The sequence below is a fragment of the Ischnura elegans genome, chromosome 5, assembly GCF_921293095.1.
Source record: "Ischnura elegans chromosome 5, ioIscEleg1.1, whole genome shotgun sequence".
Lineage (NCBI taxonomy): Eukaryota > Metazoa > Arthropoda > Insecta > Odonata > Coenagrionidae > Ischnura > Ischnura elegans.
In genome coordinates, this window is record NC_060250.1 from 8,876,958 (window position 1) to 8,903,012 (window position 26,055).

At 39.3% G+C, this 26,055-nt stretch overlaps 2 protein-coding genes across 2 annotated transcripts in view; one reads left to right on the forward strand and one right to left on the reverse strand.

The window, feature by feature from the left end:
* Positions 1-26,055, forward strand: part of LOC124158484 — a 384,878-nt gene that overhangs the window by 234,126 nt on the left and 124,697 nt on the right. The window lies entirely within an intron of this gene.
* Positions 5,079-25,216, reverse strand: LOC124158483. Its single transcript, XM_046533607.1, has 2 exons — positions 25,129-25,216; positions 5,079-10,967 (listed from the first exon to the last, which is right to left on the reverse strand). Exon 2 carries the CDS (start codon positions 10,945-10,947, stop codon positions 5,359-5,361), a length of 5,589 nt encoding a protein of 1,862 aa, XP_046389563.1. The 5' UTR covers positions 10,948-10,967; positions 25,129-25,216; the 3' UTR covers positions 5,079-5,358.

Sequence of the window (26,055 nt, forward strand, 5' to 3'; positions counted from 1 at the left end):
CAACCTTTTTTCCTCCCTCCATCTTTACCCTCCTCCTTCCTACCTTCCCTTCGCGCCGCACAGTGGTCCCAAATCGAAATAAGCGGGCCAAAAGTCATTTTTTCGACTTTTTACGAGGAAGTTTTGAATTATGTATTCAGATTCTGCAGGATATGGCCTATAATATTTCGTACCTGATAGGTATGTGTGATTATTATGTTGACCTGTGTAACCCGTCAAACATGGGCGTGTTCAGCCTAAAACGCCCGCGGCGTAGAAATAGTCGATTTAAGGGTAATTCAACTTAGTAAATGACTATTTTAATTTCATGGGATTCATCTGTCAATTTTGATACGGTAAGTTTACATATTTTTTCACAATATTATAGTATTTTTTGTTCGTTTCAGAATTTATTATAAAAATTTTTAATTATTTATAATGTTAGTTATTTTTTGGCCTATTTTTAGTCAAATGTGTCGATATAGTTTTGTGCCCCTCCGTGCCCCTCGAAGATTCCTATGCTGAATCCTTAGGAAGAGTATGTACAACAAGATGGAGAAAAAAAATCTTGCCTATACTTGCCTATCCGACATCTAGAGGGTTTTAAGTTGAGCGGTGCACCGTTGAGTGGAGTTAAGCTGAGGGCGGCTGGCCGGCGCCCGGCGGGAAACAGTGGCATTATCGCTCAAATATTCCTGTATCGGTTGTCAAACTTGCATAGTGTATACCTAGCATAATTCTATATCCTGTACGATTACATAAATCAAGTGCTTCACGCCTATCGTATGCACACTTCTCGTTTGTGCACTCACCTTCAAATATTCATGAAACCAATGAGGCCCGGTTTTCATGCTCTTAATGAGAAACATTATGAGTGATCAAAAGCGACTACTTAAGTCATTATGCGGGAACCTTACAGTAACCACAAGTTGCTTTTCTCTGCAAAACTTACCTCATATTTTTATAGAGAAGAGATCCCTTACATGCTGTACAGCGTTGTCAGCATGTTAATCCGAAATAAGGTCTTGGCGCTAAGAGAAATACATGCTCTCTAATGCCAAAAATTATTATTCACAGGATCATTTCAACAGCCCATAGACGTAGATAGGATGGAATTCGGAGGGAAAAATTTGTCTAAACCCACCAAGGGAGCGTGCATCTTGCCAGTGCATTTTTTAATAATAATGGAATGAGGATGACGGCCTCCCTTACCAGAGCCATTGCATGGATGTGGTGAATATTTCCCACTCAGTTTTATTTAATGATTCTCTTAGTGATTTCGAGTGATTTCTCAAGATTTCGACTCAAGAAACTCAAGCATGCAAAAAATATTCTGACGCATTTTGTGGGAAGAATGTTTTCCAGAAATACCTGAGAAAGTGGAATCAAAGCTCGAGGACAGATGAGCATTCCAAAGATACGTTCAAAAGCTGGTTTCAGAAGGGAATGAAATTCTCTCCAAAAGTATATCAATATCTCCCTCTCGCATCTAGTGAGTGGAAATGATTACCTTGTATGTACAGTCGGTGAATTTATGCAGTGTATAAAAATAATCATTTATCAATATCAATCGTCATATTTTTTAAAGTGGAGTTTTAATTCAGGATTTCATTTCAGACAAGATGAAATTACGTCTAAATATAAAATTATAAACAATAAGTAAGAAATATTGGACCCATTTCCATAATTTTGAAAAATCTACAAACAAATGCTTTGTGTATGAAATGTAATTATTAATGTGATTTGCAATTTTTACGACAGGTATCGATGAAAGACTTATCCATAGACTTTCAAAGATATTAAAATCTCTGTCCTGCGGCTATGAGATAAATAATGAAGCCTTCAGCCAGTATTGCATTGAAATAGCTGAGCTGTGCATCGATTATGGTCGGTATTATATTCTGCTCATGGGACATAAAGTGCTGATTCATGGAAAAGCAATTTCCAAAGAATCCTTTCTTACAACTGAAGTTTTAACGGAGGAAGCTTTGGAGGCCAGGAACATAGACATGAGGAAATTCCGAGAGCATTGTACAAGAAAATACCCAAGAATGTTAAATTATGAACATATCTTTCAAAGACTCCTTTAAATATCTGAATCGTACATTTTAATTGCATCAGGAGTTACAAAAAAACGAGGTCAGCCTATAAGGTGAGGTGAAAATTTTCTAATTTTTAAGTGACACGCAGAGCAACAAGAGTCCGATGGGGTGACATCGGACGACGATTCTTTTAAAATTTGTTCTTTTTGATACATGAAAGCGATTTTATTGCAATTCGAACATTATTTTCCTCAATGTTCTTCATATCAGTCATTTTATTTCATCTAATGTGACTTATCAAATACATGGAAACCAAAAATGAGTGAGTGTGAGTATTTTTTCCGATTTTGGTATCTCACCGACTATCCTGATGGTCGCGGGTTCGAATCTCACCAATTTCATGTCGTTAATTCTACAATGGGTTTTAACAACAATTTATACATCTTTACCTTAAAATTATACTATTTTAAGCTCTCCATGAACACCAAGTTATCGCCAATCGCAATGACATCTATATCGAGATTTTCTAAAAATTGTTTAAATAATAACAGCTCAAAAAATGCTAAAATGAAGATACATCGTAAAAATTATGCCAAAATCAGATTCAGACGATCAAAATCAGTAAAAGACATCCACTTTTGTTGCTGTTTTAGCTAAAATTACGACGTTATTAATTTTGGCCAGCTTTTTTCGATTTGGGACCACTGTGCGCCGCCACTTCAAAGATTTGTTTCTCCCACTGCCTCTGCACTCCCCAGAAAGATCTGTGTTACGTTCCATCGAAAATTAGAGCACGCTCCACATCTTTTTATTTAAATTATTTACTTTTGTATTAAGTTTATTTTGTGGCCACCCTCGCCGAATAAGAAGTCATACTTACAATTCTCGTGTGAATCACCTTCACACATGCGCGTAGTGTGTGTAACTACCGTATAGGTTTAAAGAAATTTCCGAAGTCAAGAATAGTATGAAATTACAGATTTTATGAACATGAACGGAAAACAAAATTTTACTTACACTTAGTTAAAGTTCTCTAATTTCTTCCTTATTGACATTTAACTTTAAGAGACGATAATTATTGATCGAATTTATTTGGTGGTGATTCAGGTTTTTCAGTTATTATGCATAAGGAATTATAAAACATTCCTAGGAATATAATTGTCAAATTACCGAGATTTGGTCCATTCTCAAGATGTCCAAAAAAAAAGTGTCAACTGAGCAAGATTGAATGAAAATTGAACGAAAAATTTTGCATTTTGTGATTGTAATTCTGGACGACAATCATTCAATGCCAAAACCTTGGACAAATTACATTGGACACTGAATATAACTTATTGAGAAAAAGTTATACTTGTAATTAACGTCCTCTAGTAATAAGGAAAAGAAGACTATGTTCGCGATTAGATACTCCACATACTAGTTATTGTTGCGAAAAAATCGCAAATTTCTCATTATCTTCACTAGATAAGAATTCGATAGCACCTGAAAGAGTCCCCGGGATTTCTTAACCTTATCGGCCATGCCTTGAGACATGATGAAGGTAATGAGGGCAATCGTCGAAGGGAAAGTAGATGGGAAAAATGGTAAAAGAGGCATCGAATAAAATTTATAGAACCGGTAAAGAAATGCTTGAAAGAGATATTACTAACTTGAAAGAGACAATAGCTAACATTTTCACGCAGGCGTGAAAATATTGCCTGACTCGGGAACTACATGGAGAGTAGCGTCAAGCTACTATTAGTTCTGTTGACCAATAATAATGATGTGTGGAGTTTATGAATGTTAATTGTGACCTCAAAAATATATTTAACACTACCACACGCCCTATTGTACGCAATTAGAGAGGTTGCCATACTTAAATGCCTTATTTTAAAATTGAGCTATTTTCCCGACTTCCGGTTTGCGAAGTAAAAATGAAATACTTCAACAGTCATCACCGATCTTAAAGCCGCTTTTCACAGTGAATTTTCATTGGAATGATCGTGCGAATTCACCGAGTATTTGCCTGAATGATTCCGTGGGTGATGTGAGCGCTCGGCGTCCATCTTGTCCACTGTCCTCTCCTCCGAATTTTAAGATCATATAAAACAACTTTGGACTCACATTAGCCCAAATGATGGCACAAATAATTTACATGTATTTTTAAAGAACGTAAATTCACACACATCAACAGAGTGGGTCACTAGGAAAAATCATATGGGATTTTTAAGTGATAAAAATGGCTTTTTTAACATGATTATAAACGCAAAAGTTTGTGAGGAGATTCCCAATTCATGACAATATCACTTTATTCAGTGAGCATACTTAAACGAAAACAAGTCGTTGTATCATATTGGCCCACCTATAACACCACACAATATTGCCTAGTTTCCATAAGTTATGGGGAAACATCTTATTCTAACCCATGGATTTCACAGGCCATTTTCTTCCCCTGCATTGATTTTCAAGGCCAGTGTATTTACCTACCTTACCGTACCGTACCTACTCTTCTTTAACCGTAATTACGCGTTATACCCCATAAGATATCTTGCTAGCTTAGCTAGCATAGCTAGAGCATTCTTGGCTATTTATTTATTTAGCAATTGAATTACAATATCCAGGTATTAAATTTTGTCCACAGTTTAAAAATATATAGCAAATTTCGTTGCACAAAGACATTTTTTATTTCCTTCACTAGTTGTAAATCAAGCTATATCATGGGAATTGTACAGTGTAAAATGAAGGCATTCTTGTTTACGCCAAGCTATACCACTTGTCTGCTCCAAATTAGTTTATACTGATATCAATTAATGTGATCAAAATTTCGCATATAATGTTTGCAATAGTCCACCGTCTCTTTTACGCCTCACGGCTCCTCGTTCTCAACACATGTAATTGAGAAGAGATTATTCCACTGCTATTGTGGTAGGCAAGAGAAATGTTTAGCTAAATCGGAATAATTTTTAACAATCATCCATCAATTCCTGCCATAAATCATGCTTCGCTCACCCGAAAAAGCCCCAAAGAACACGGATGTAGGCCAAGGAAATCATGAAGCTGTGAAAAATATTTCACGAGTAGAGAGAACAAGAATTTATTTCTAACGACCAAATTATTGACATATTGGCATGGAGAAAAAACACAATGATAATTAGAAATAGCAAAAGTGTTTGACAAACCGAATACACATTTTTTAAATATATACATGATAATGTGTTAAACATATTTACACTCTGGGAACCACCAAATGAAAACATTAGAGACACCATAAAATCCGACTGTGAGCGTTTCATGTTAACAGGAACAAAAACATTTAATGGTAGCTTGCGTTCAATAGGGATATGTAAATCAAAGATTTCTATTTCATTATAGTTCCTTTTCTTCTGGATCCTTTAACATTTCTGGATTGCAGGTATTTATTTTTGAGATAAAATTTCAGCGAGTGATACGGACGGTTCCTGTATTTGGCCACTGCGTGCATCTTGAGGATATCATAAATGGACTTCAATCGTCCATCGTGATTGATCAAATCTGGGCTATTTGATTTTGCCCATTCTTGAATTTCCTTGTATTTTTTATTGAAGGCGTCACCCAGGGTATCTCCAGCTTTCCATCCTACACTGTCCGCGAATGTTTCTCCATAACTCCCATATGCCCACTTCCTGAACGGCCTCCACCCGCAATTCCTCAATTCCGTGCGGTTGACCACGTTATAGAACTCCACGAAGAGCAAGGGGTCTTTCTGTCTATGGAGGGTATGTAATATGAAGCCGTAAATGTAAATAAGGGCATCCGCCACATCGTCAATGGGAAGGAAGTGCAAAAGTGTGGAGAATAAAAAGGGGAAAAATAAAGGCGCAACAATTGTTTCCATGCCTTTTATTGTGTAAAATGTTACGTTTTTCGAATCGGGCGTTGGGTTTCCAATCACGCTATCTTTGATTCTCGTTATTATCTCATCTTTCGAGAAATATTTTGATTCTAGCTCCATTTGTCTCCACAGAACTACAAATTTGTCCACTAGATTACGAGATCGAAATCTCTTATATTTACCTATCACCGTGCTACATATGTCATAATTTTCTTCTAGAGGTACATCATAGAGTAAATCGTATCGCATCAAATTTTGCCTAATTGGATCGATTTCTTCCTCTGAAGTTTGTAATGTTTTAGTAATGTATTTACCCAACGGTGGAAAAAGGTATAATCTGTTTTCGAAAAATGATATACTTAGTAGTATTTCTTTAATCTTTTTATCGCAATGCCCTTTATTGTCATCTAGTATTTTCAGCAATTTGTACCAGTAGTTGTAGGAGCTGAGTTGGAACAAATCCAACATATACCGTTTTCCGTGTTTATCTTCACTTTGCAGTACATGCAATACATCGTCAATGCATAGATATTGACGTACCGTATCAGTCTCAAGCCAATCCATCATCAGACTCTTAGAAAAATCTCCGATTGAATTTAAATTTTCGAAGCTCTCGAATATGTATGGCTTCAAGTCCTTTTCTTCCGACTCCCTCGCTAATATTTCCGTCACGTAATCGGCGATTTTAAGAGATTTTGAGTAGTAAATTGCTAAGGAAAGACTATTTAAACCCTCCTTATTTCTTCTTCTAAGAAATGTCTCTCTCGCTTTTCCCGGCGTCAGCTTGCTTTCCAAATAACTCCAAAAACGATCAACCCGTTCATAAGTGCCTCCTGTCAAAGTATCAGCCCACGTGTTTCCAAAAATCGAGCTCTCAATAGTGTCAACTGGAGTAAAAAACAGTTGAAAATCCTCTTCCGCGAATATCGCCTCAGTTAGAGACCTAAATTCCTTGAAAGTACCTTTATCGTATAATGCTCGTTGAAAAAAATAATTACCTTCGGTCCCCATCAAACTTATTTTCAGCGGTTCTTTGAGCGTTTCTTTGTGCTTAAAGAAGAAAACAATTATCCTAGTCATATTTTCTGAAGAGTTTTTTTTGGTGAAAACCTGGCTATCTAGACAGGTCCACCGTAGTCCTTTTTTCGAAATATACTCTCCTAAGTCTCCGATGAGATTATTCGTTTCTGCTAGTTTTAGCATAGTATGTATAATCATGTATTTTGGTCTTTCTTTGCGTTTTTTTGCATCATTGCGTTCACTGCAGAGTGAGAAGGCATTATGGTATGCAGTACCTTTTTCTTCCTTAAATGTGTTTGAATCGTCATTTGAATCCATGAACATGACTGTAGAAAGATATTCCCTGAAAATTGCTCCAAGAAATTGTAGTATTCCCGCATGGTTCTCTAAGATTGCTTGAAGAAATACCCTACGGCATAAACTTATCCCAAACGTCTTCCCCTCACTCAGTAAGGATTGACACCTAGCGATTGCTGTTTCTCGTTCGTTGCTTACCACATTACCTTCGCTTGTTTCTGATAAAATCATTGCATCAATAAAATTCCTCACTGTTTCGTATTCTCGCTCCAATAACACCTTCTTAAAAAGCACATCTCTTAAATCTGCGTCCTCGTCGAATAGCCTGCAGCAGAAGAAGTATTCTGCAAAGGATCGGTGAATGAACTCCATCGAGCCCTCTCTCTCCACTAAAATTCCCGTTGACATCATGCTATCTTTCTCTTGGTTAGTTGGTTTGTAGGTGGATTCCGCTAGGAAGAGGTTGACTGAGAAATTCTTAAAAGTTTTTAACACAAAAGTTGCAAAGCTGTCTGACAAGGGCATAGCGGTCTGACTTTCAGACACATTTGCTTTCTCCTTGAGGTATAATTTGATTTTAAAATCAACAAATTTCTTGAAAAGACGGAAAATATTCAGTGAATTTTGTGTGAAGAAATCATCCTCAAAATACACGTACGCCATCATATATGCTTGCAGAGGAATTTCTGAGAAATACGCTGCATTCTCTAGGTGGGACTTACTTTCCTCGATTAAAACTTCCGCTGTCTTCTTTAAGTTATAATATTGAGTGGTGGCATCCTTGTTTGAGCCCTCCCCTATATTTCTCATTAAGATTGCGTCCTTCCTTTTACAACCAAGGGATTGACATTTCGCCGTGATGGCTGTAATTTTTTCCCTGCGTGACTCCATCGGCAGTAACTTGAGCATTCCATTCCACTGTCGGTCCAAGAACTCCATCTGCTCTTTGATTTCAAAAGGTACCAATGAGTGAGCGATAGTGGTGAGTCGCACTTCTAAGTCATCTCTCTGATTGGTTCTCGTTGTTACGAAGAAGTTCACTCTCGTATTATCCAACAACTTTTCTAAGAAGGAAGAGACCTTCTCCTTAAAGGCAGGACATATTTCATCGAACCCATCGAAGTATATAACCACCCTCTCCTCAGAGTGACAAACGAGTGAGAATAATGCCTTTTCAAGAGTTAGATCATCACCATTGACTCTTCTTCTGTTTGTAAGCTGGTATAGGAAATCTTCCACCCTCCAATTTTGCTCTGTGCCCATCCATTTTTTAATAGTTTCTTCACACTCTGTTAGCGGTACCACTTCTATCCACTTTTCCTTATTTTTTAGTTTCTCATTTTTTGCTTCTGAGTGTAGAAACACGGATTTGCCGGACCCAGGTACATCGGCGAGCAACAGACAGCGTTGGTCGTTGATGCGCTCAGAATGAATGTGGATGAAATCCCTCTTCGTCTTGAGAAAGAAGTGAGCAAACGTCCAAATATTACCTGAATTAGACTCACCTCGCAGTTCTTCGCATATCTTTTGGCAATACTTGCTTTGTTCAGCCACGTCAATGTATTCCTCCAAGAAAAAATACCTAACGTCGTCTGCTTGCGTCTTAACTCCTTCCCATGGGCGTACTTTGCTTACTTTTGCTTCTTTTAAATCATCCTCCGTGGCGTGGAGAAAGAATATGGCGTCCTTTTTGCGCTGTTTCATTAATTCCTCATCAAAAGCGAGAGGTCTGACTTGTGTTCGACGAGAGAAGAAGGTTTGGGGATGGCCATACAGCATCTTACCTATCTTCTTCTCCAAATCAGATTGAATATCATTGCCGAGAAAATATTTCTTCTGTTGTATTATCAGTGATATGTCTTTGGGGCCAATTATAGTGCTTATCTTAGATTCTGTTTCCTCGTTGGAATATAAACCCTTTAACAGATCCTGCAATATGACGTCCCTGCCTTGAAATATGACATGCTGCTTTAGTATCCATTCCTTTGTTCCTTCTGACAAATTCATCCACTCGTAATCAACACATTCTTCTTTGTTGTATAATTTTAACTCCTTTGAGACGAGCAAAGTGACATATTCTTCATGGTTTTGGAAAACATTTGCCAAGCAGGAGCACGAATCAGGGTTACCGCAAACTTCAGTTTCATTGTCCCAGACCACTATCAAGTTTTGGAAATAACCTCTTTCTAATTGGGCGACAAAGTATGCCTTGGATCTCATGAAAAAACTCAGATCCACAGTAACGACGTCTCCTAGTGATTTCTCCATGTGGCTAATACCGAGGGATAAATCTGACACGCTGACATATTTGATTCCGTGATGCGAACACATCTCCGGTTGCCCTATTTCTCCAACGTGTGCGTAATCTTTTTTATAGCCTGAGAGAATAGAGGGATGTGACATAATATCCAAAGGTGAAATCCTTTGCTTTGCTGTATGATTTTTAATGTAGTCCTTTATTTCCTTTTCCACATGGTCATGGTAGAATTTAGAGAGTTCTTTCTCAATCTCCGTATTCCATTTAATTCCCTCCTTTCCACCTATTGTGCCCTCGGTTATTATTTCCGGAATTCGGACGATTAATTCTTGTCGTAAATTTGTATCATATATTTTCACACGTTGGATTATTGGATTGCATTTATGTATGTTTTCTGGTGACATTATTTTGAAGAAAATGTTTTCGTAATCATTCTGCATTTTCTGATCAGATTTTCCGTAGGGCAACCCATTGTTCATGAAGACATTGTACATCACGCGATGACAAAATTCGTGAATTAAATTGCTGACGACTTGCGGATGTGAATCCAGGCGCGCAGACGCGTAGACGCGGTGTAAAAAAGGATCCATGGCACCTAGGTCTCCAGTACTTGCCATTGAACATAAATTTGTAACATCTGACCGTTCTAATTCAAATATAACTTCTAAGTGAGAATCATATTGTAGGCACTGCATTAAAAGTTCAGCTTCAGGGACCTTGTTCGCGTCGAGGTATATTTTCTTGATGTCCAATCCTTTCTCAACACTCCCTCCGCGAACTTTTGTTTTCGAGAGCAATGTAAACGCGTGAGCATTTTCAACTTCTAAGAAGTATTTCCCTATCGCTCGGTCGAATTTTTTCCTCTGAACTTTATCCTTTTGCAATAATTCTATTTTCATTGTCTCCGTCTCCAAGGACTCAAACTTTCTAGAAAGAAGTAAGGCCCACGCGTCGTGTTTTCCTGCCTTAGCCGCCGTGTACAAAGAAGACTCACCGCGTCTGTTGACCCAGTGCTTGCATCTTGAAATGTTGACATCGTCTTCTCTACTCTTTAGTATCCTCTCTATCTCACAGATATCTCCGTTCCTGACCAATTCGTGGAACTTGTCTCTCTCCTCGAAGAATTTCTTTATGTCTTCATTTTCTTCACTCATTATTTTTAATCTACCTATGAGGGATTCTGAATTTGAGTCCGGAAGGATTGAGTCCCATTTGAGAAGTATTTCAACCACCCTTCGATGATCTTTTTCAATGGCAAAGTCGATTGCCCGTTGCTCTACACATTTGCGACTTCGACTTCCGTTGACATCGACTCCGCACATGAGAAGAAGCTCCACACAGTCAGCGTCGCCCTCTTCCGCCGCCTTCATCAGCAACGTGGTCCCGTCCTTTTCTGTTTGCCCCTTCAGCCATTGGAACCGCTCTCTTGGTAGCACCACCTGTCCCCCCTTGCAGGAAGCGTACTTCACTCCAAGGTTTTCCTCCAACCACGGCAGATCCATTTCTGGCTCCTACGCCTTCACTGAAAGTAACCATAGAAATGAATTATTATTTTTGCGCATTAGCAAGAAAACGACTGATCTCTTATTCTGATGAAAGAACGGAATTTTATCCCATGCAACTGGTAGTTCTAACGAGGCATATGCGTCTCAAAATCTATAGAGGAACAGTTGAAATCGCTGCCAACAATCAAATTTCTTTCGGGTATATTGGATGCTATGTTGATTATTAGGGTTAAAATCTTGCACCAATTTCCAACCCCGAATTTTGCATCGTTTTTTCGAGCGTAACATTACTCGGCTTCGGGTTGAAGGCTGCGGAGAGTACGGCGACGCGGCATGCGTTTTGATGCGATATGGTCAAATTCATTTTCATGTTATCTTCTGGATAGTCGTAATTAGAGTAGTAGAAAATATTCTCCGGAAAGTAAAATTAATGAGCATTGGTGAGAATTATAGTTATCATAGAATCGCGGGGATGCTGCAAGTGGTATACTGAAAGACTTCTTTCTTTCAGTGCATTCCATATTATATTAAGGAAATGGACTTCCATCGTGCACTGAACGTAGGGAAACGTACCTCGGTAGTTAATAAACAAACTCACTAGACTCAAGCCGTCAGGTCTGTCCCATAGCCTCGACTCTCCAGACCCCAATTCCTACTGGAAGGACGGCCGACTGATATATGGCACTATTGAACCACGGAGCCCTTCCAGCTCGTTTTTAATGTGGTCACGGAAGGCCTTAGTTCCTTCCATACCGCCGAAGTTCCTACATTTGCAGAAGCTGTGAGTTTAAGGGAAGAAGGCAATGAGGCTGCCTCCAAGTTAATGAAGGAAGTCCACACCTTGCCAAGTGGAGAAAAAGTGACCCCGAGTGTGATACGATGTCAGTTGAAGATAAATTCTCGCTAATTATGTCCACGCAGCTCACAAAATTTCAATACAAAAGTCTGCAGTGATCTGCGAAATGCCATATACATTTTCTTTACCCTGGTCACGAGAAGGTAAGGCGAGCAGAAGATTCAACTACCGGGGTGAAATAATTTAATGGGAGGATAAACGCAGTTACGCTCCAATGCCTTCTCCATCATTCTGCATCCCGAATCATAACGCGTATACTTACAGATCCACTCGATCAGATCGACTCACATAAGGTGCTTTATCAATTACAAATACGGCTTTGATGGCAGTTCAGGACATGCGTAGTATAAACAGATGTAGGGACGACAGCTTATGTCCAATGAACTCTTATTTATGAGCTTCCTCTTGACCTTTCGTTTGGTAAAGGATGTGTAAGGTACTTTTAAAATCCTTTAAAGTTATTTTGCATATCCTCTCTAAGTAATACCAGTGTCCCCTCCAAAAAAATATCCTATCGAAATCTCCAGAATGCCAAACAAGTCAATCTGCATTTCAGGTGAAATTTTATGGATAAAACCCAGACAATCTTCAGCAAGATTCTGCCAACCAATTCGCCTTAGATGGATCAAAGAAACAAATGAAGTACCGAAAGCAGAAGAATAATTTATAAAAATTAGCAGCCATATAGAATTTCAACCCTGCATACTTACATTCGATTTTTAGTGGATCTTGCACATATCGTCTTGATTTTAGACTATGGCAGGTAAGAAAACCGTCAACTAGAAAATATTTTGTCATTAATATTTGAATAGAATATTACTGGTAGCTTCCCACTAAGCGCGTGGAAAGCACAGAGAACTTCTACGTGACAGAAAAGCTAATGTACAACAATCCTTTCGAGCAAAAATTGAATTGATCGTGTAGGTGCTGATGTCGGAATCCAGGAAAACTAACTATGGGAACATGGCTCGAATATTTTTTAATAAGCCCACACGCTCTCCTGAAATAACAGGTACTAACTATTCATTGCCTTCTATGGTATTGATTTAGAGCATAATGTCTAAACTTAATTTGCCATTTTCATTCTGAATTCTTCATCATGGTGGCGATTTATTTTTGCAAGAATCAATGCTAACATTATTTAAAGTCTTGCCATTACATTGAAAGCAATTTAAAGAGGTATTCCAATTAAATTAAAATAATTTAAAAGTTACTACTGGGAAACAGTAAAATAATATGTAAAATTATATCCTTGATATTATGTGCCACAGACTGTACATGAAGTCCTCATTCACAGAGCTGGTATTGCAAAAGAGTCCATTCTTCCCCTGGGACAAATGTCAGAAGAAGTGTAAGACACGGTCTCAGGCGTTACTTTGTGGAATTGCTTCACAATAGAATAAAATAAAATAACTTTGTTTTATTCCACACTTTATTTTAAATAGCTCGACCCCGGATCAAGCATCATCAGGTGCTATCATCAGGTGCATTCAGCATTATATGCAGAAACCGTGCTATTTAAAATAAAGTGTGGAATAAAACAAAGTTATTTTATTTTATTTTCGTCTATGGTGTTAGAAGAATTGGTTGAGAAGCGCTATAAGGACTTCTGAAAATTCCATCAATGCACAGTGGCCCGAAATTGGAAAAAGCCGGACAAAGTCCAACATGGCGTTTTTTTTTGAGGTAGAGACTTGAAAGTTGACGCATATGCTCAAACATAATTGATAATGATGAAGCAATAACTCATTTTTCAAAAATCTCATCCGTTGCTAAGATACAGAGGACCAAACACGGCCAAAGGGTCTAGCATGTGTTAAGATGGTGATGAGTGCCCCTCGATATTTTGAGAAATACAAAAAAATACACTTAAAGTGCATCCAAAATTATGTGTTTACCCAGAGTTACGGGCCTCTACATTGGAAAATAAGCCCAGTAAAAATTGAAACACCGATTTTTAGTTTTTTAGCTATTCCTCCAGTTTTTATTTTTGTAAAATCGTTTTCTCTATTTTATATTATGCATACATTTTATGGTCTACCATCCTGATTTTTTTCAAAAATTTTGAACCGAAATCTAAACTTTTATATAAGTTTGAAATGTCCAAAATTAAATTAAAAAGTTTAGGAAATAATAGACACGCCGAAAAAAATATGTTGTTACCCCTATCATAAAGTTTAATCCTAATTTTTTTCAGATTTTTAAAATTGGTGAAACAGGTTCAAAAACACAAATAACTGCTTCGCGCCATTTGTATCTTTGCATTCAAGGTGAATATTTGATTTGATTGTTGAGAGCAACGATTGTTGATCAGGTTCTAATATCATTAAGAATAAAAATCAACATAAACAATGCCTATCACACTTAGTTTAATGGTAATTATTGTTTATAACCATAGTGAAGCTTTAACCTTCTGTCGGGCGCAATGGGTCTGACAGGCTCAGTGCATGTGTTTCTTCACTTCTACTTGCCAATTAGTGGCAAAGGACCCTTTATACTCATAGTAGGTAGCTGTTTGTTTTGGCACGCTGTATCTAGCTTTTCGCATTTATGCCAACATGTCAGTGGCGTTTTATTAAGCATAGTTAAGCAAAATAATGGTAAAATAAAGCGAAATAAAAGCACTAATGGATATATAATATTGCAGAATAAAAAACCCTAATCATATAGATTTCACATGCTAAAGTACATTACATATAATAATACTTAATAGCCTAAAGAGTAGATTAAATCGCACCTTGATGGATCGGTCCGGGGCAGGATGACGGTGTGTGTAGGGGTATAAGATATTATTTATGGGTTAGACTACACTAATAATGATGCTAAGTTCAAAGTTGTACTACAGAGCCGTAATAAGAGTTAATTATTTAATTTTACATCTGTTCCTTTTAGGCACATTGCGCCTGAACTCAGCAATTCCAATATTGTACCTGACGTAAGATTAAGTTAGTCTTCAAGCTTCGAGAAATACGAAGTCTGCCGAAAAAGATTTTTTCATATCTCCTGACTATAATTAACCATTAAGTTATCCTCAGAATTTGAGCCAATTCCCTAACAATGCGAGAATATGACTGAATTTTCGGGGACAAGTTTTCGACGAAGCGATGACACTTAATCATTGTTTATACCAGCAATAGTCATTCTCTGATGCTTAATTTTAATCGGTGAATGTATGACAATACAGACGAGTCAGGCGCAGCACAGAGATGGAAAATTATTCGGAGAAAATTGCCAAATGAGAGGCTGGTTTCCATGAATGTTCCGCTGCATATACAAGAGCGTGTTCGTTGTAAGGGTTCGTCAAAGTCAGCGGAAATAAGTGGAACAGTCGAAGGATCTCGTCCGTTGACACCTGGTATTCGCTGAGACGGAAAAGGAATTAGAGACACCACATTCGGAAGGAGCAATGGCGGCATTTGAGCAATTATTGTTTCAAAGGAACCAGGCTGCTGCCCTGTGCCACACGAAGTTTAGTTATAGAGGGTTCCATTTCCAAGTTGAGGAATGCGAAGAATTATGATTTCCTATAGTTGATAACTGACAGGGTTAGATATTCTAATGCTAACGATAGTATAAAGAAACTTTTATCATAATAATATATTTAGAGAGTTTTTCGATTGAAAACTTGCTCTCTTCTATGAATGATATCATATAATGGAGATATTGTTCAAAATTATTGTGCGATAAAGCTTAGCTACTGTAACATATGAATACATTTTTTAAATTGCATACCCGTTCTATTTCTCGGTTTTTCAATTATGGACCGTTTTTAACTTCATCGGTACAATATTCAATTAATGCAATACATGCATATATATGTTTTCTAGACAATTATGCCTACAAGGAGACAGAATAAAAATGTTAGGAGTGGCATTCACTGCAAGGAAATGATCGGACTTAAAAAGTTGCTTGACACGGCTTAGTTTACGAAAGAATTTATAAGGAAATTAATGATATGGTCTTACCTAATGATATTTTGTGCCGTAAATTCTACACTATTGTGACTTAGGCCGTTTTGCTTGATTCGAGTAAAGCGGTGAATTGTTACAACGCACGAGAGAATGCACCGCTGCTAGAGGGGAAAATAGGCCCTCCTCTAATAGCATTCTCGGATTCTCGCGATTTCAACAATTTTTTTCAATACTATGACTTGCCCCTTGTAAAACGGCCTTATACATATTCGAAAAGACGTTATATTAATTATCGTGACTTCTGTCATATTTTCGCAGAAATTAGGCAATTAAAACTTAACAGTATGTTTACATACAATTGTTACCATTGATCTAAGTGTGATTGGCAATGTTTATGTTAATGTTTGTTCTTGATCAATGATATCAGAAACTGATCAACAATTAAATGAAATATCCACCTGGAATGCATAGATACAAATGGCGCGAAGCAGTTATTCGTGTTTTTGACCCTGTTTCATCCATTTTAAAAACCAGAAAAAATTAGGACTATAATTTATGATAGGGGTAACAACATATATTTTTTCCGGCGTGTCTATTGTTTCCTAAAATTTTTAATTTTATTTTGGAAATTTCAAACTTATGTAAAAGTTTAGATTTCGGTTCAAAATTTTTGAAAAAAAAATCAGGATGGTAGACCATAAAATGTATACATATTATAAAATCAAGAAAACGATTTGACAAAAAAGAAAACTGGAGATATAGTGAAAAAACTAGAAATCTTGTTTCCATTTTTTCTGGAGTTATTTTCCATTGTTGAGCCCAGAAACTTTGGGTAAACACATAATTTTGGATGCACTTTAAGTGTATATTTTTTATTTCTCAAAATATCGATGGGCACTTTTCACAATCTTAATCTGCTAGACCCTTTCCGAAAACACGCCCGATCTCACTTTTCTTCGAAAAAATTGGAAGTTAAGCTGCTCATAGAGTTTTGGAAGGATTTAATGAAGTAAAAACCATTATATGCCAGTAATATGTTACTTTATCTACACTTTCCATATTTCTGCCTTCCCCCATCCTGCAATTAAACTGACATTCAAAGTGGTTATATTCAATGCCAATGTGCTCATAATTTTTTAGCAATCATCATCAACACCTATTTTTGCCATGAGAGGGTGCCGGTCTAAAAAGGACAACGCCATCAGTTTTGAAAATAACTTGTAAAAACTAAATAAATAAATAGTTTTATTAAAAACGGAAAATGCTGAAAAACCTCTATGGTGTCTGGGACCAAAGGGGTACTTTGCTGGGGGACTTGTATAATCTCCTCAATCTCATGTCCATTGCAGTTTCTTTTATGCTAAAAAACATTACGTTTTTATTAGGTCATTCACGTCGGCGAACGACGCCCGTGTTATGCCCATCGCGTCTGATCTTCGTTTATCCGTACTTAGGTATTGTGTCAGGTGTCTTCCCTCGATGGGGACGTTATTGGAAGGGTCACTGCATATGGCTTCTATTTCCGCATATGCTCTTTCTTCAGCTTGCTGTTTCTCTGTCATACTTGTCTTCGGTGTGGACTTTTTCCGGCTCGGTGACGGACCTCTTTCGTCTGTATCGCTATCCGCCTTTTCGTTAGGTTTTTTTCCGTCTCTTCCTTTCGCCCGCATAGTCAGACTCTACGTCATCATCATTCCGCCGCGGAGTCACATCGCCCATCTCACGACAATCGCTAGTTTCACTCTCGTTTGCCACACAGATGTATACAATAGATTGGCAGTGCCTATGTTTTCCTCACGGTGGCGCTTAAGCCGGCCGGCAGAGAAATTTTGCGCAAAAAGCCATCTTGTATTCACCGACCGTTACTCGTGTGCCACTAACGCCCGTGTATTTGAGAGGCTACTTTTCCTACTTTTGGAGCTTATGGTGAACCACTGCGTTGTGTGGGGGTGCACTTTTAAGTACACTACGAGGGAAAAATTTCCTGGGGGCGAAAATGTGTCTCTAGACGCGTAAGTAATAGATATAAGGAAAGCATGGTTGCGTTCAGTAATGTCTCCGCTTCCATCTCACACACAGCATGAAAATATTTTCCAATGCCTTTTTTTAAACGTATCGCCACGAAATTTATATCACGTGAAGTGCAGGTTATGCTCTACCTTTTTAAATTTATTGTTGGCAAAATTCACATAGTTGTAGAAATAGCATCATGAAACTGTGACACGTCCTGTGAGGTCCTATAGCATAACTTTGGGTAAATCCGGCCATGAGCTTGGCTACGCGGAAAGTGATTCATTACGAGGTTGGTCACATTCAATATAATTCAACCTTTCCATGTAGTACTTATCAGGTAGGTACATGATCATTTTGTGGCTTCTATATAGAAAATGGTGTCTGTTATAATCACTTATCCCGGTAGGATAGAAATGCTCATTAAAAGTGTACCCCCTCATGATGTAAGATTTATATTATAGTCTTCTTCCCCTTCGAATATTATAACAACATGAAACTGATAATGGATCAAATCGTTGAGTTTTTTAAGCCAATAACTTCTTTTCAAGTTCGCAATTGGGTGATCGTGAGGGGAAATCCAAAACACTGCCTATATAAAATAATCTAAATTATATTTCTGATACTTAAGGATAGGAATTCAATCGCATTGACTCTTTACGACCTCAGAAAAGCATTTTACAGCGCCAAGCAGCTTGCCTTGCTCAGAAAGTTAGATCGTAATGGGTTTAAATAGGTTGAATCAAATTTAATTAGGTAACATGTTTGGCCCGATTACTTATGGCAGTGAAAGGTTAGGTAGCATTGCTTCTACTTTCTTAAGAATTGTGATCCTTTAGTAAAAATCAATGCAATTGACAACTCATACAGCGTAGAAATTAATCGACTGTTGGAAGAAAACGCACACTCAATGGAACGGATGACAGAGTCTGGAGGAAAATGGTATACTGAGCATACATCCCATGAAAATCAAAACAAGTGGAAGACATTCTATGTTAACTAAACGAAGCAATTCATAAAAATAAAGCAAGCTGATACATGAGTGGCACGAGCATCCTAAGAATCAATTACTAAGAAGTGAATAGCATAGAGTCACGGACAAGTCGTACATTTTGCCCTTAAGCGCCTTCACACTACGCTGCTAAGCGGCGCCGCTAAGCAGCGCTGCTATGCAACGCTGCTCAGCAGCGTGGTACCGCCGCAGAGCAGCGCCGCAGCAAATTATTCTAGGTTGGACTTCAGTGTTTGTCCAGTGTCATAATGGACGTTGACCAAGATGTGTTGCTCCTTGCACTGCTGATAGTGCGACGAAAGAAAACGAAAAAACAGAAGACGCGTTTCAATTTTTTCAATTAGTTTCAATTTTTACTTACACATTTCTTGTGTTGTATGTTTCAAAAGAAAGAATTTGAAATGAAAGCATTTTCCAATTGTATACACTATACCCCCCCAAAGTAACGTATCCTTGTTGGCCAACTTGACACCCTGACTGCCCCCCTCTGGCCAATATTCCTGGCTACGGCCCTGCATGCTGCGGCGCTGCTTTGGCGGCATAGTGTAAAGGGCAACAGAGCCGCTAGCGGTCGCCGCTGGTGGCTACTAGTAGCCGCTAGCAGCGGGTCGCGGCGCCGCACGTTCTGCGGCGCAGCGTAGTGTGAAGGCTCCCATTGCTCTCAATGCATTTCCATCTGCAGCGCCGCTTAGCGGCGCTGCTCAGCGGCGTAGTGTGAAGGCGCCCTTGGTAACGTAATAATACAGTAAGTGGAAACATCAAACCTTTGGAATTTTCGAATTATTTTGTTTGAATAGTATGACAATGTCGCTGGTAAATCTAAGGATGAAAATTCGCGTTTGTAGGCTAGTTCCCTAGACTAGCAGACGACGTAGTTAACCATTTTCCCCATCTGCTACGCCCCTTCTTTATTTGGGACACAATATTTTTTTTCGAGATAACTCATGCATTTGGATTCCAATTCCAGAATATTGAGCAGGAACCGAATTAGTATTATTCTTAGCTCAGCTTATATTACCAATTTCATAACTTCGTCACGGTTATGTTCCGCTCAAAGATTGGTTAATTTACCACGTAAGTGTCACGATCGGTCCCTTTCTTTTTAATTGGATACATCTTAAACGAAAATGACAACGTTTTCTATAGTTCATAGCTTTAATCAATGCGCCATTATCTTTCACAATGTAATTTTCCTCCAGTTCCTTACGTACGCAAACGCATAGGACGGTGAAAGCAACATGGCCGCCAGCAGAAAGGCACGGTTTCAACCCTCCCCCCCCCCCCCCCCCACTGCCAATCTATTGTATATATCTGTGGTTTGCCACCACCCGAGCGTGTTTTTCGTTCTCACGCGTAGAATATCCCTCTGCTTCTTTGTTTTGCTTTGCCGTCGGCCCAGGTGAGGGCGAAACGTCAGCCAAGGCCGAGGCGGGGTGGGGGAGGAGCGGGGGAGTGGGAGGTTGGGATAGGTTTGTTTCGCCCCCTCCTCCGCCTGCCGTCTCCGCGGCGATGCTCTCTTCGTGTTCTGCATCGGTGTTTTCGGTGTTCTTTTGTTTTTTGTTCGACTCTTAGGTTCGACTGATTTTTTGTCGATTCGTTCGTCTCATCTTGAATCCTGCAATTTTTTGCTATATGACCCTCTTGGTGGCAATGGAAGCATCGCGGGTCATTGAAGCTGAAGTATATCCTATGGCGTTCCGAGCCGAAATGTAAACGTAAGGAGTCTAGAACTATGATTCCTTCTCTTTTAATAATACAGACCTTTCTCCTCCACGATTCAACATCCTCCCTCTTAATTCCCACATTCATTGTTGTTATTGGGCTTACCACCCTCCCAATTTGAGATACTATCTCTGGTAAGTCTGGCATTGGGATTTCGGGTGGGACGTTGGATATAACCAGTCTCTCCGATCGTTGAACCAACCTTTGCGCTATTAAGTGGCTATCTCGCACTGAGATTCCTCCTTTGTTCGTAAGGAAATCATTCACTGTTTCCTCATCTTTAAGGTACATGCACACTCTGTACCCTGAGAGTTTTGTAGCATGTGTGATATTCTTGCCCCCTATTTCGTCCGCCATAGCCTTCACGTAGTCTGCGTTGGGGACGCTCGGTATGCCTCCAACAATTAATCCGCACTTTTTTGTGGGCCCCGTTTCACGTGGTATAATTTTTTTTAGTTCTAAATTGCAGAACGTGTAAATCTCCATGTTGAGACCTGTGCGGTCTTCTATCCCTTCCTTCCGTTGCCACAGCGTAAAAAGCGCGTTGCCTCTGGTGACTCCTCCGCCTCGGCACGAGGAGGCGATGGTGTTTTGAGCGTGTGAAGGAGGCGGTGCGACGTTCTTAGAAGCTCTTTCTCCCCCCCCCCCTTTAAACGTAACGTGGCTCTTCCAAACCTGCAGCTACGACGTTATCTTGGACTCATACTGCATTATGACGTCACGGCGTAGGATTAGTGGGGGCGGTATTTTTTAGCCCGCGAAACTCGGGAGACTTTTGGGATCCATTTTCTAGTGTATAAACTGAATTTTAAGCCGAAAAAGTATATAGCGGTCCTAATAATTTACTGTAGTACATCAGCTTACTGTCTATAAAAAGTATTCTTTTTCCCTATTATGTGCGCCGTGTAAAATGGCCGTTAATGGGAGAAATGCCTTTTTATGTACTATCGTTTTCAAAAGTATGTAGATACCCACGAGCTCCAAACTGATGTGGTAGGGTCGGTAAAAACTTGGGAGGGTTGGCACATGAGGTAGCCTGCATCTCTCACCAGTACGCCAGCAATAGCCGACGAGGACGGACGCGGGGGCGACCGGGCTAGCGAGACATGAGTCAAACTACAGGCTCAAATGCCCTAGTGGATAGGAAACTCACGTCCACGCTCATGTTGGGCCTTCGGTGTGTTTTCTTGCGAGCTCCGTGGCGAGGATTTCCTCTCTTCAGATTCATATTTGGACTCTCCGTGAACACGGAATGTGTATGGGTCTCCGTAGCTGAGTAGGATTACTTCACACGCATTTAATGCACTGCAGTAATAGGGGGGATTCGAATCTGAACCAATAGGGTAGTTTCCTTCATCAAAGAAAACGAAAGGCATTGATTGCGATTCGTTACCCACCATTAGTGTATTCATAATACACAAATTATTTGGTTTTTGAAATACCGGTTTAGACGAGTGGCAAGGGTCAAATTTTATCCTCATTTGAAAAAGGCCAGATTGGCGCCCATGCGATTCCACTCCAGGTGACGTCACAGGGACCTAGTTTCTACACGAGAGGATAGGAGTTATACATCGTCTGAGGTTACCAATGCATGCATGAGGCACAGACCTCAGGGAAACATGTCTTAATAATCACCTATTAAAACTGGCTAAGGTCGGAAAGTTTTCTTCGTTTGATAAGGTATTAATAATCCTTTTTTAAGCCAAGCGCTACCATTCAGCAAGGTTCTCAGCTATCCGCTAGCATCCTGCGTCCTATCAGCGCTCAGAGCCTCGATCAAGGTCACTTCACAAGGAGAGAGGGGGAACCAGAAATGCGTCGCACGGACTTTCCTTCTTACGCGTCGCGTTGTTGCGCGCTTGAAATTTTTCACTTTTCATTTAATCGCGAAAAATAGATATAGTCATTTAAAAATCTACAAGCGCGAAATACGTACTCCAGGAGTAATAATCTTTCGATTTAGGCAATAAAAAAATAAAAGGAAACTAATCTATTGTATTTTTTTATTTTGTGAAATGTCAACTAATAACATCAACATAATAGATATAGTTTACTCTATAAATAATTAACACCAAATTTTTGTAGCGACTAATTTTTAACATAAATGACTCAATCTGCCTTAACACATTTATTTCTAAGTTTATTCAAAGAGTGGAAATAAGCAGGGGAAGTGGCAGAGGTTGTAATTTGTCCTTGCTACTGTCAAATTTCCATTTATAAAAATCTCTACTCATATTATACTCAATAAATAGCCAGATACACTCGTTGTTGAAATCAGAATGATAGCCGTAGATCATGATGTTAGCAGCCTTATCTATAACACTGATCAACCAAAAAATAATTTTTCCTGTTCTAGCCATGTTTTTGGCCGATCCTCTGGTATTTTTCGGGCTGATTCCGAAACCGGGCCCAGATCTATTTGTCTATCACGTTAATTTTTTTTAGGACAATCGGATTCAACGGGGATTCAAGGAAGTATAAGTAAATAAATTGTGAGTTAAAATAATGTGAAAAATGAGTACTCACTCGTAATTTTCTCGCATATTTAGCTTCTGTCTAATCCCTTTTTATTGTCCACCACTAATCTGATAACATGTTGCTGAACTTTTGTTGGTGCCGTTCGCGCATCAGTAAAATATTCTGGTGGAAACACCTATCGTGTTGATTACTAACGGCGCCAAGGTTTGTAGGAAAAAAGTCCAGGTGTGAACCAATGAAGTGATTTGTTTTGAAAACGTAGAATAGCCCATTTTTTTGCAATGTAATTACATTAACCACCAGATTGTGGTGATATTTAGCAATCCTCCTTCCTAGAAAATCTTCAAATGCATTTTTGAATGCCTTCCACGCGCTTTTTTTGTGGAACTCTTGTGGTCAAAATTCCGAATTCTGCACCGCTCCTTAAAAAAATCTGTGGCCCAATAAAAAATCATTCTATTATGTGTTTTTCACTGATTTTTAGGACATTTGTTTCAAATAAGTAAAAACTGCAACATTTTTACACATATCTTTTACAAATTTTTTAAAAAGACCTAATTTAATACTTAGAGGTGGCAAAACAATATTTTTAGGATCGTAAAAAAGATGAAAAGGACATTTTTGAATCCAGTAACGAGTGGTTACACGTTATACCTAATCTTTTTTGAAGCAATGATGAAGCAAGCTATCCCAATCGCAGAAGAAGCAATAATATTTCTTGCAGTCGAACTGTATGCCCATTAAAAATGCAGCTACTTTTAAGTTTCCACAAATTTTGCGTAATAAAAATTTTGCTGCATATTCTGGTTAGATTCTTTCATGTCAGTTCCATGGAGTTCGAGGGGAGTTCAATTCCATTATGTTAGAAAACAGCCTTTAAACTGACGTTAAAGGAATCAATGAACCTAATCATCTGCGTTGTATTCAAAACTAAGAGTATCCATAACAGGGAGAACATCATTGCAAAAATAAGATTGTTTTCATGAGAAAAAATTATTTGAATTCGTCATTGAGAGGTCGATGCATAGAAATTTTTGTATTTGGATCCAGCAAATTCCAATCCTTCAATTGCAATCTTATTATTTCTCTCTGCTTTTTAGACAAATTTAAATTGCGCAATGGATCACTTAAATGCTCTTGCGTCAAATTCCAACCCTTCAATTGCGATCTTAAGATTTCTCTCTGCTTTTTAGACAAATTTAAATTGCGCAATGGATCACTTAAATCCTCTTGCGTCATAAAATGAGGTCAATCAGATATTTTTGGTGCGAAAATTGGGTCTTTCGAGTTTTCGAATCCATCATTCTCACATACTTTCTGAATATTCGCTAACATTAACATTTTGTGTGGTTCCACCGCTGGTAAATTTTCCAAGTGTGGGGCTGATTCTAAGTATTTTGGATCTTTTACTGCGTGTTTTGACTTCGGTGTTATCGGTGGTGGAGTAGGAGAAGGTGGTAGCGGTCCAGGGCAGATGCTATCCTGAACTCGATCTTGTCGTGTCCATTATTATTATAAGAGAGTAAATTGTCCAGTCTATCCCAAGAAGAAAGGGAGCGAGTGCAGTTTGTCGAGTTACGGCCGTGTCTTTTGCATAAGTTACATTTTTCAACATTAGATTCGATGAATATGCGGTTCGGGTTATCTTCAATCTCGACCTGGAGTGAGTCTGGAAGGATGGCAACATCGCGTTTAACGACGTAAGCCATCCTCTTCCATGAGTTAATGTGCTCATAGCCGTCATCTTTTATGCCTAGAGTAAGATGATAAATAAGGGAAACAAGGGACAACAGGGAAACTGCAATGGGTGAGAGGGGAGGAAGCGATGAGGGGTCGGAGGATTGATAACCCTCCCACGGCAGCGGAAAGAGGGAATGGAGGGGCGGCACCCCTCCCGTGGCGGCGGCCAAGGCAGCGGAGGAGGTGCTGGGCTGTGGTGTGAGGTTGATTTCGCCGATTTCGCCCAATGCAACGCTGCTGCTACTGCCAGCCGCGTACGAGACTTTCAAGGTCAACAGCTGAGCCATGGGTTGCGGGTGGGAGGGGTTGTCGACCGGTTCTAGGCAAATGGCGGCATTCGTAATGGAGTCCGAGACAATATTACTAGCAGTGACTCTAGTGTCACTCTCACTAATTGAAGCACTGGTAATTAAATTTTGGGAATGAACTGGGGGCAGCGAAGTACATACTTTGGATACTAATGTGCCGTGTTCTCGTCGCAGGCGAGTGCTGTACGTTGAGGTCTTCTCGGTGTGGTCTGGAAAGTTGAGTTGTCCGATTTTGCGAATCGGTGATCCGTTGCTGGTCTTCTTTGGTGAAGTACAGGTTGATGTAGCCATGCTTGAGGTTGTAGGTACAGCAGCAATGGTGGTAGATGAGTTGAAAGTAGGCTGAAAAACTTCGCCGTCACCTAAATCGCCTTCCGCTTTCCCGCCGTCCAGCCTAGAGCAGGCCTGCCTGGCGGCCTCACGCCTCCAAAAGACAAAACGATTTGACGGTGAACACAAAAAAAATGATTTTAAGCAAACTATGAGGCTCAAAAAGTTTGTTGTTGTCTCAAACGATGCAGCAAGTATTCATGCTCACGTGGATATATCAATCCAGTATGTGCGCGAAAAATATCACACTAAAAAACTCAAAAAATTCGGGAGCTCAGTAGAAGGCTTCCAAACGCCACGGTCAAGTGTGTATGATGGTATGATGTATGTGTGTGTATGTGTGTCTGAACTGGTCTGAACAAGCCCGCCCGATGTCTTACGCGGCTTGCGGATAACTTGGTCACTCACGCCATCTGGGAGAATTACGAGAGTTACCACAAGCGGTAGGGGAGGTGTCGGCGAGGGAGGGGGAAGTAGGGGAGGGTTATCGTGGAACTCACGTGGTCCCACGGCGCCCACGGCCGTTGTAACGGTTATAACCAACCACGTGACCACGTTTTGAATCTGTTCACTTGGCAAGTCTGGAGCTCTCGTGATCCGTGTGATGTCTTTATTTTTATAAAATGAAAATGAAGCACTACCGTAGTGTTTTGGAGTGTGGTGCCCATATTTCGGATGGGAGGTGGTGTACTGCCTTTTGCTTCGTATGTCAGTTTTAAAGCCAGTTGTCTGATTTAT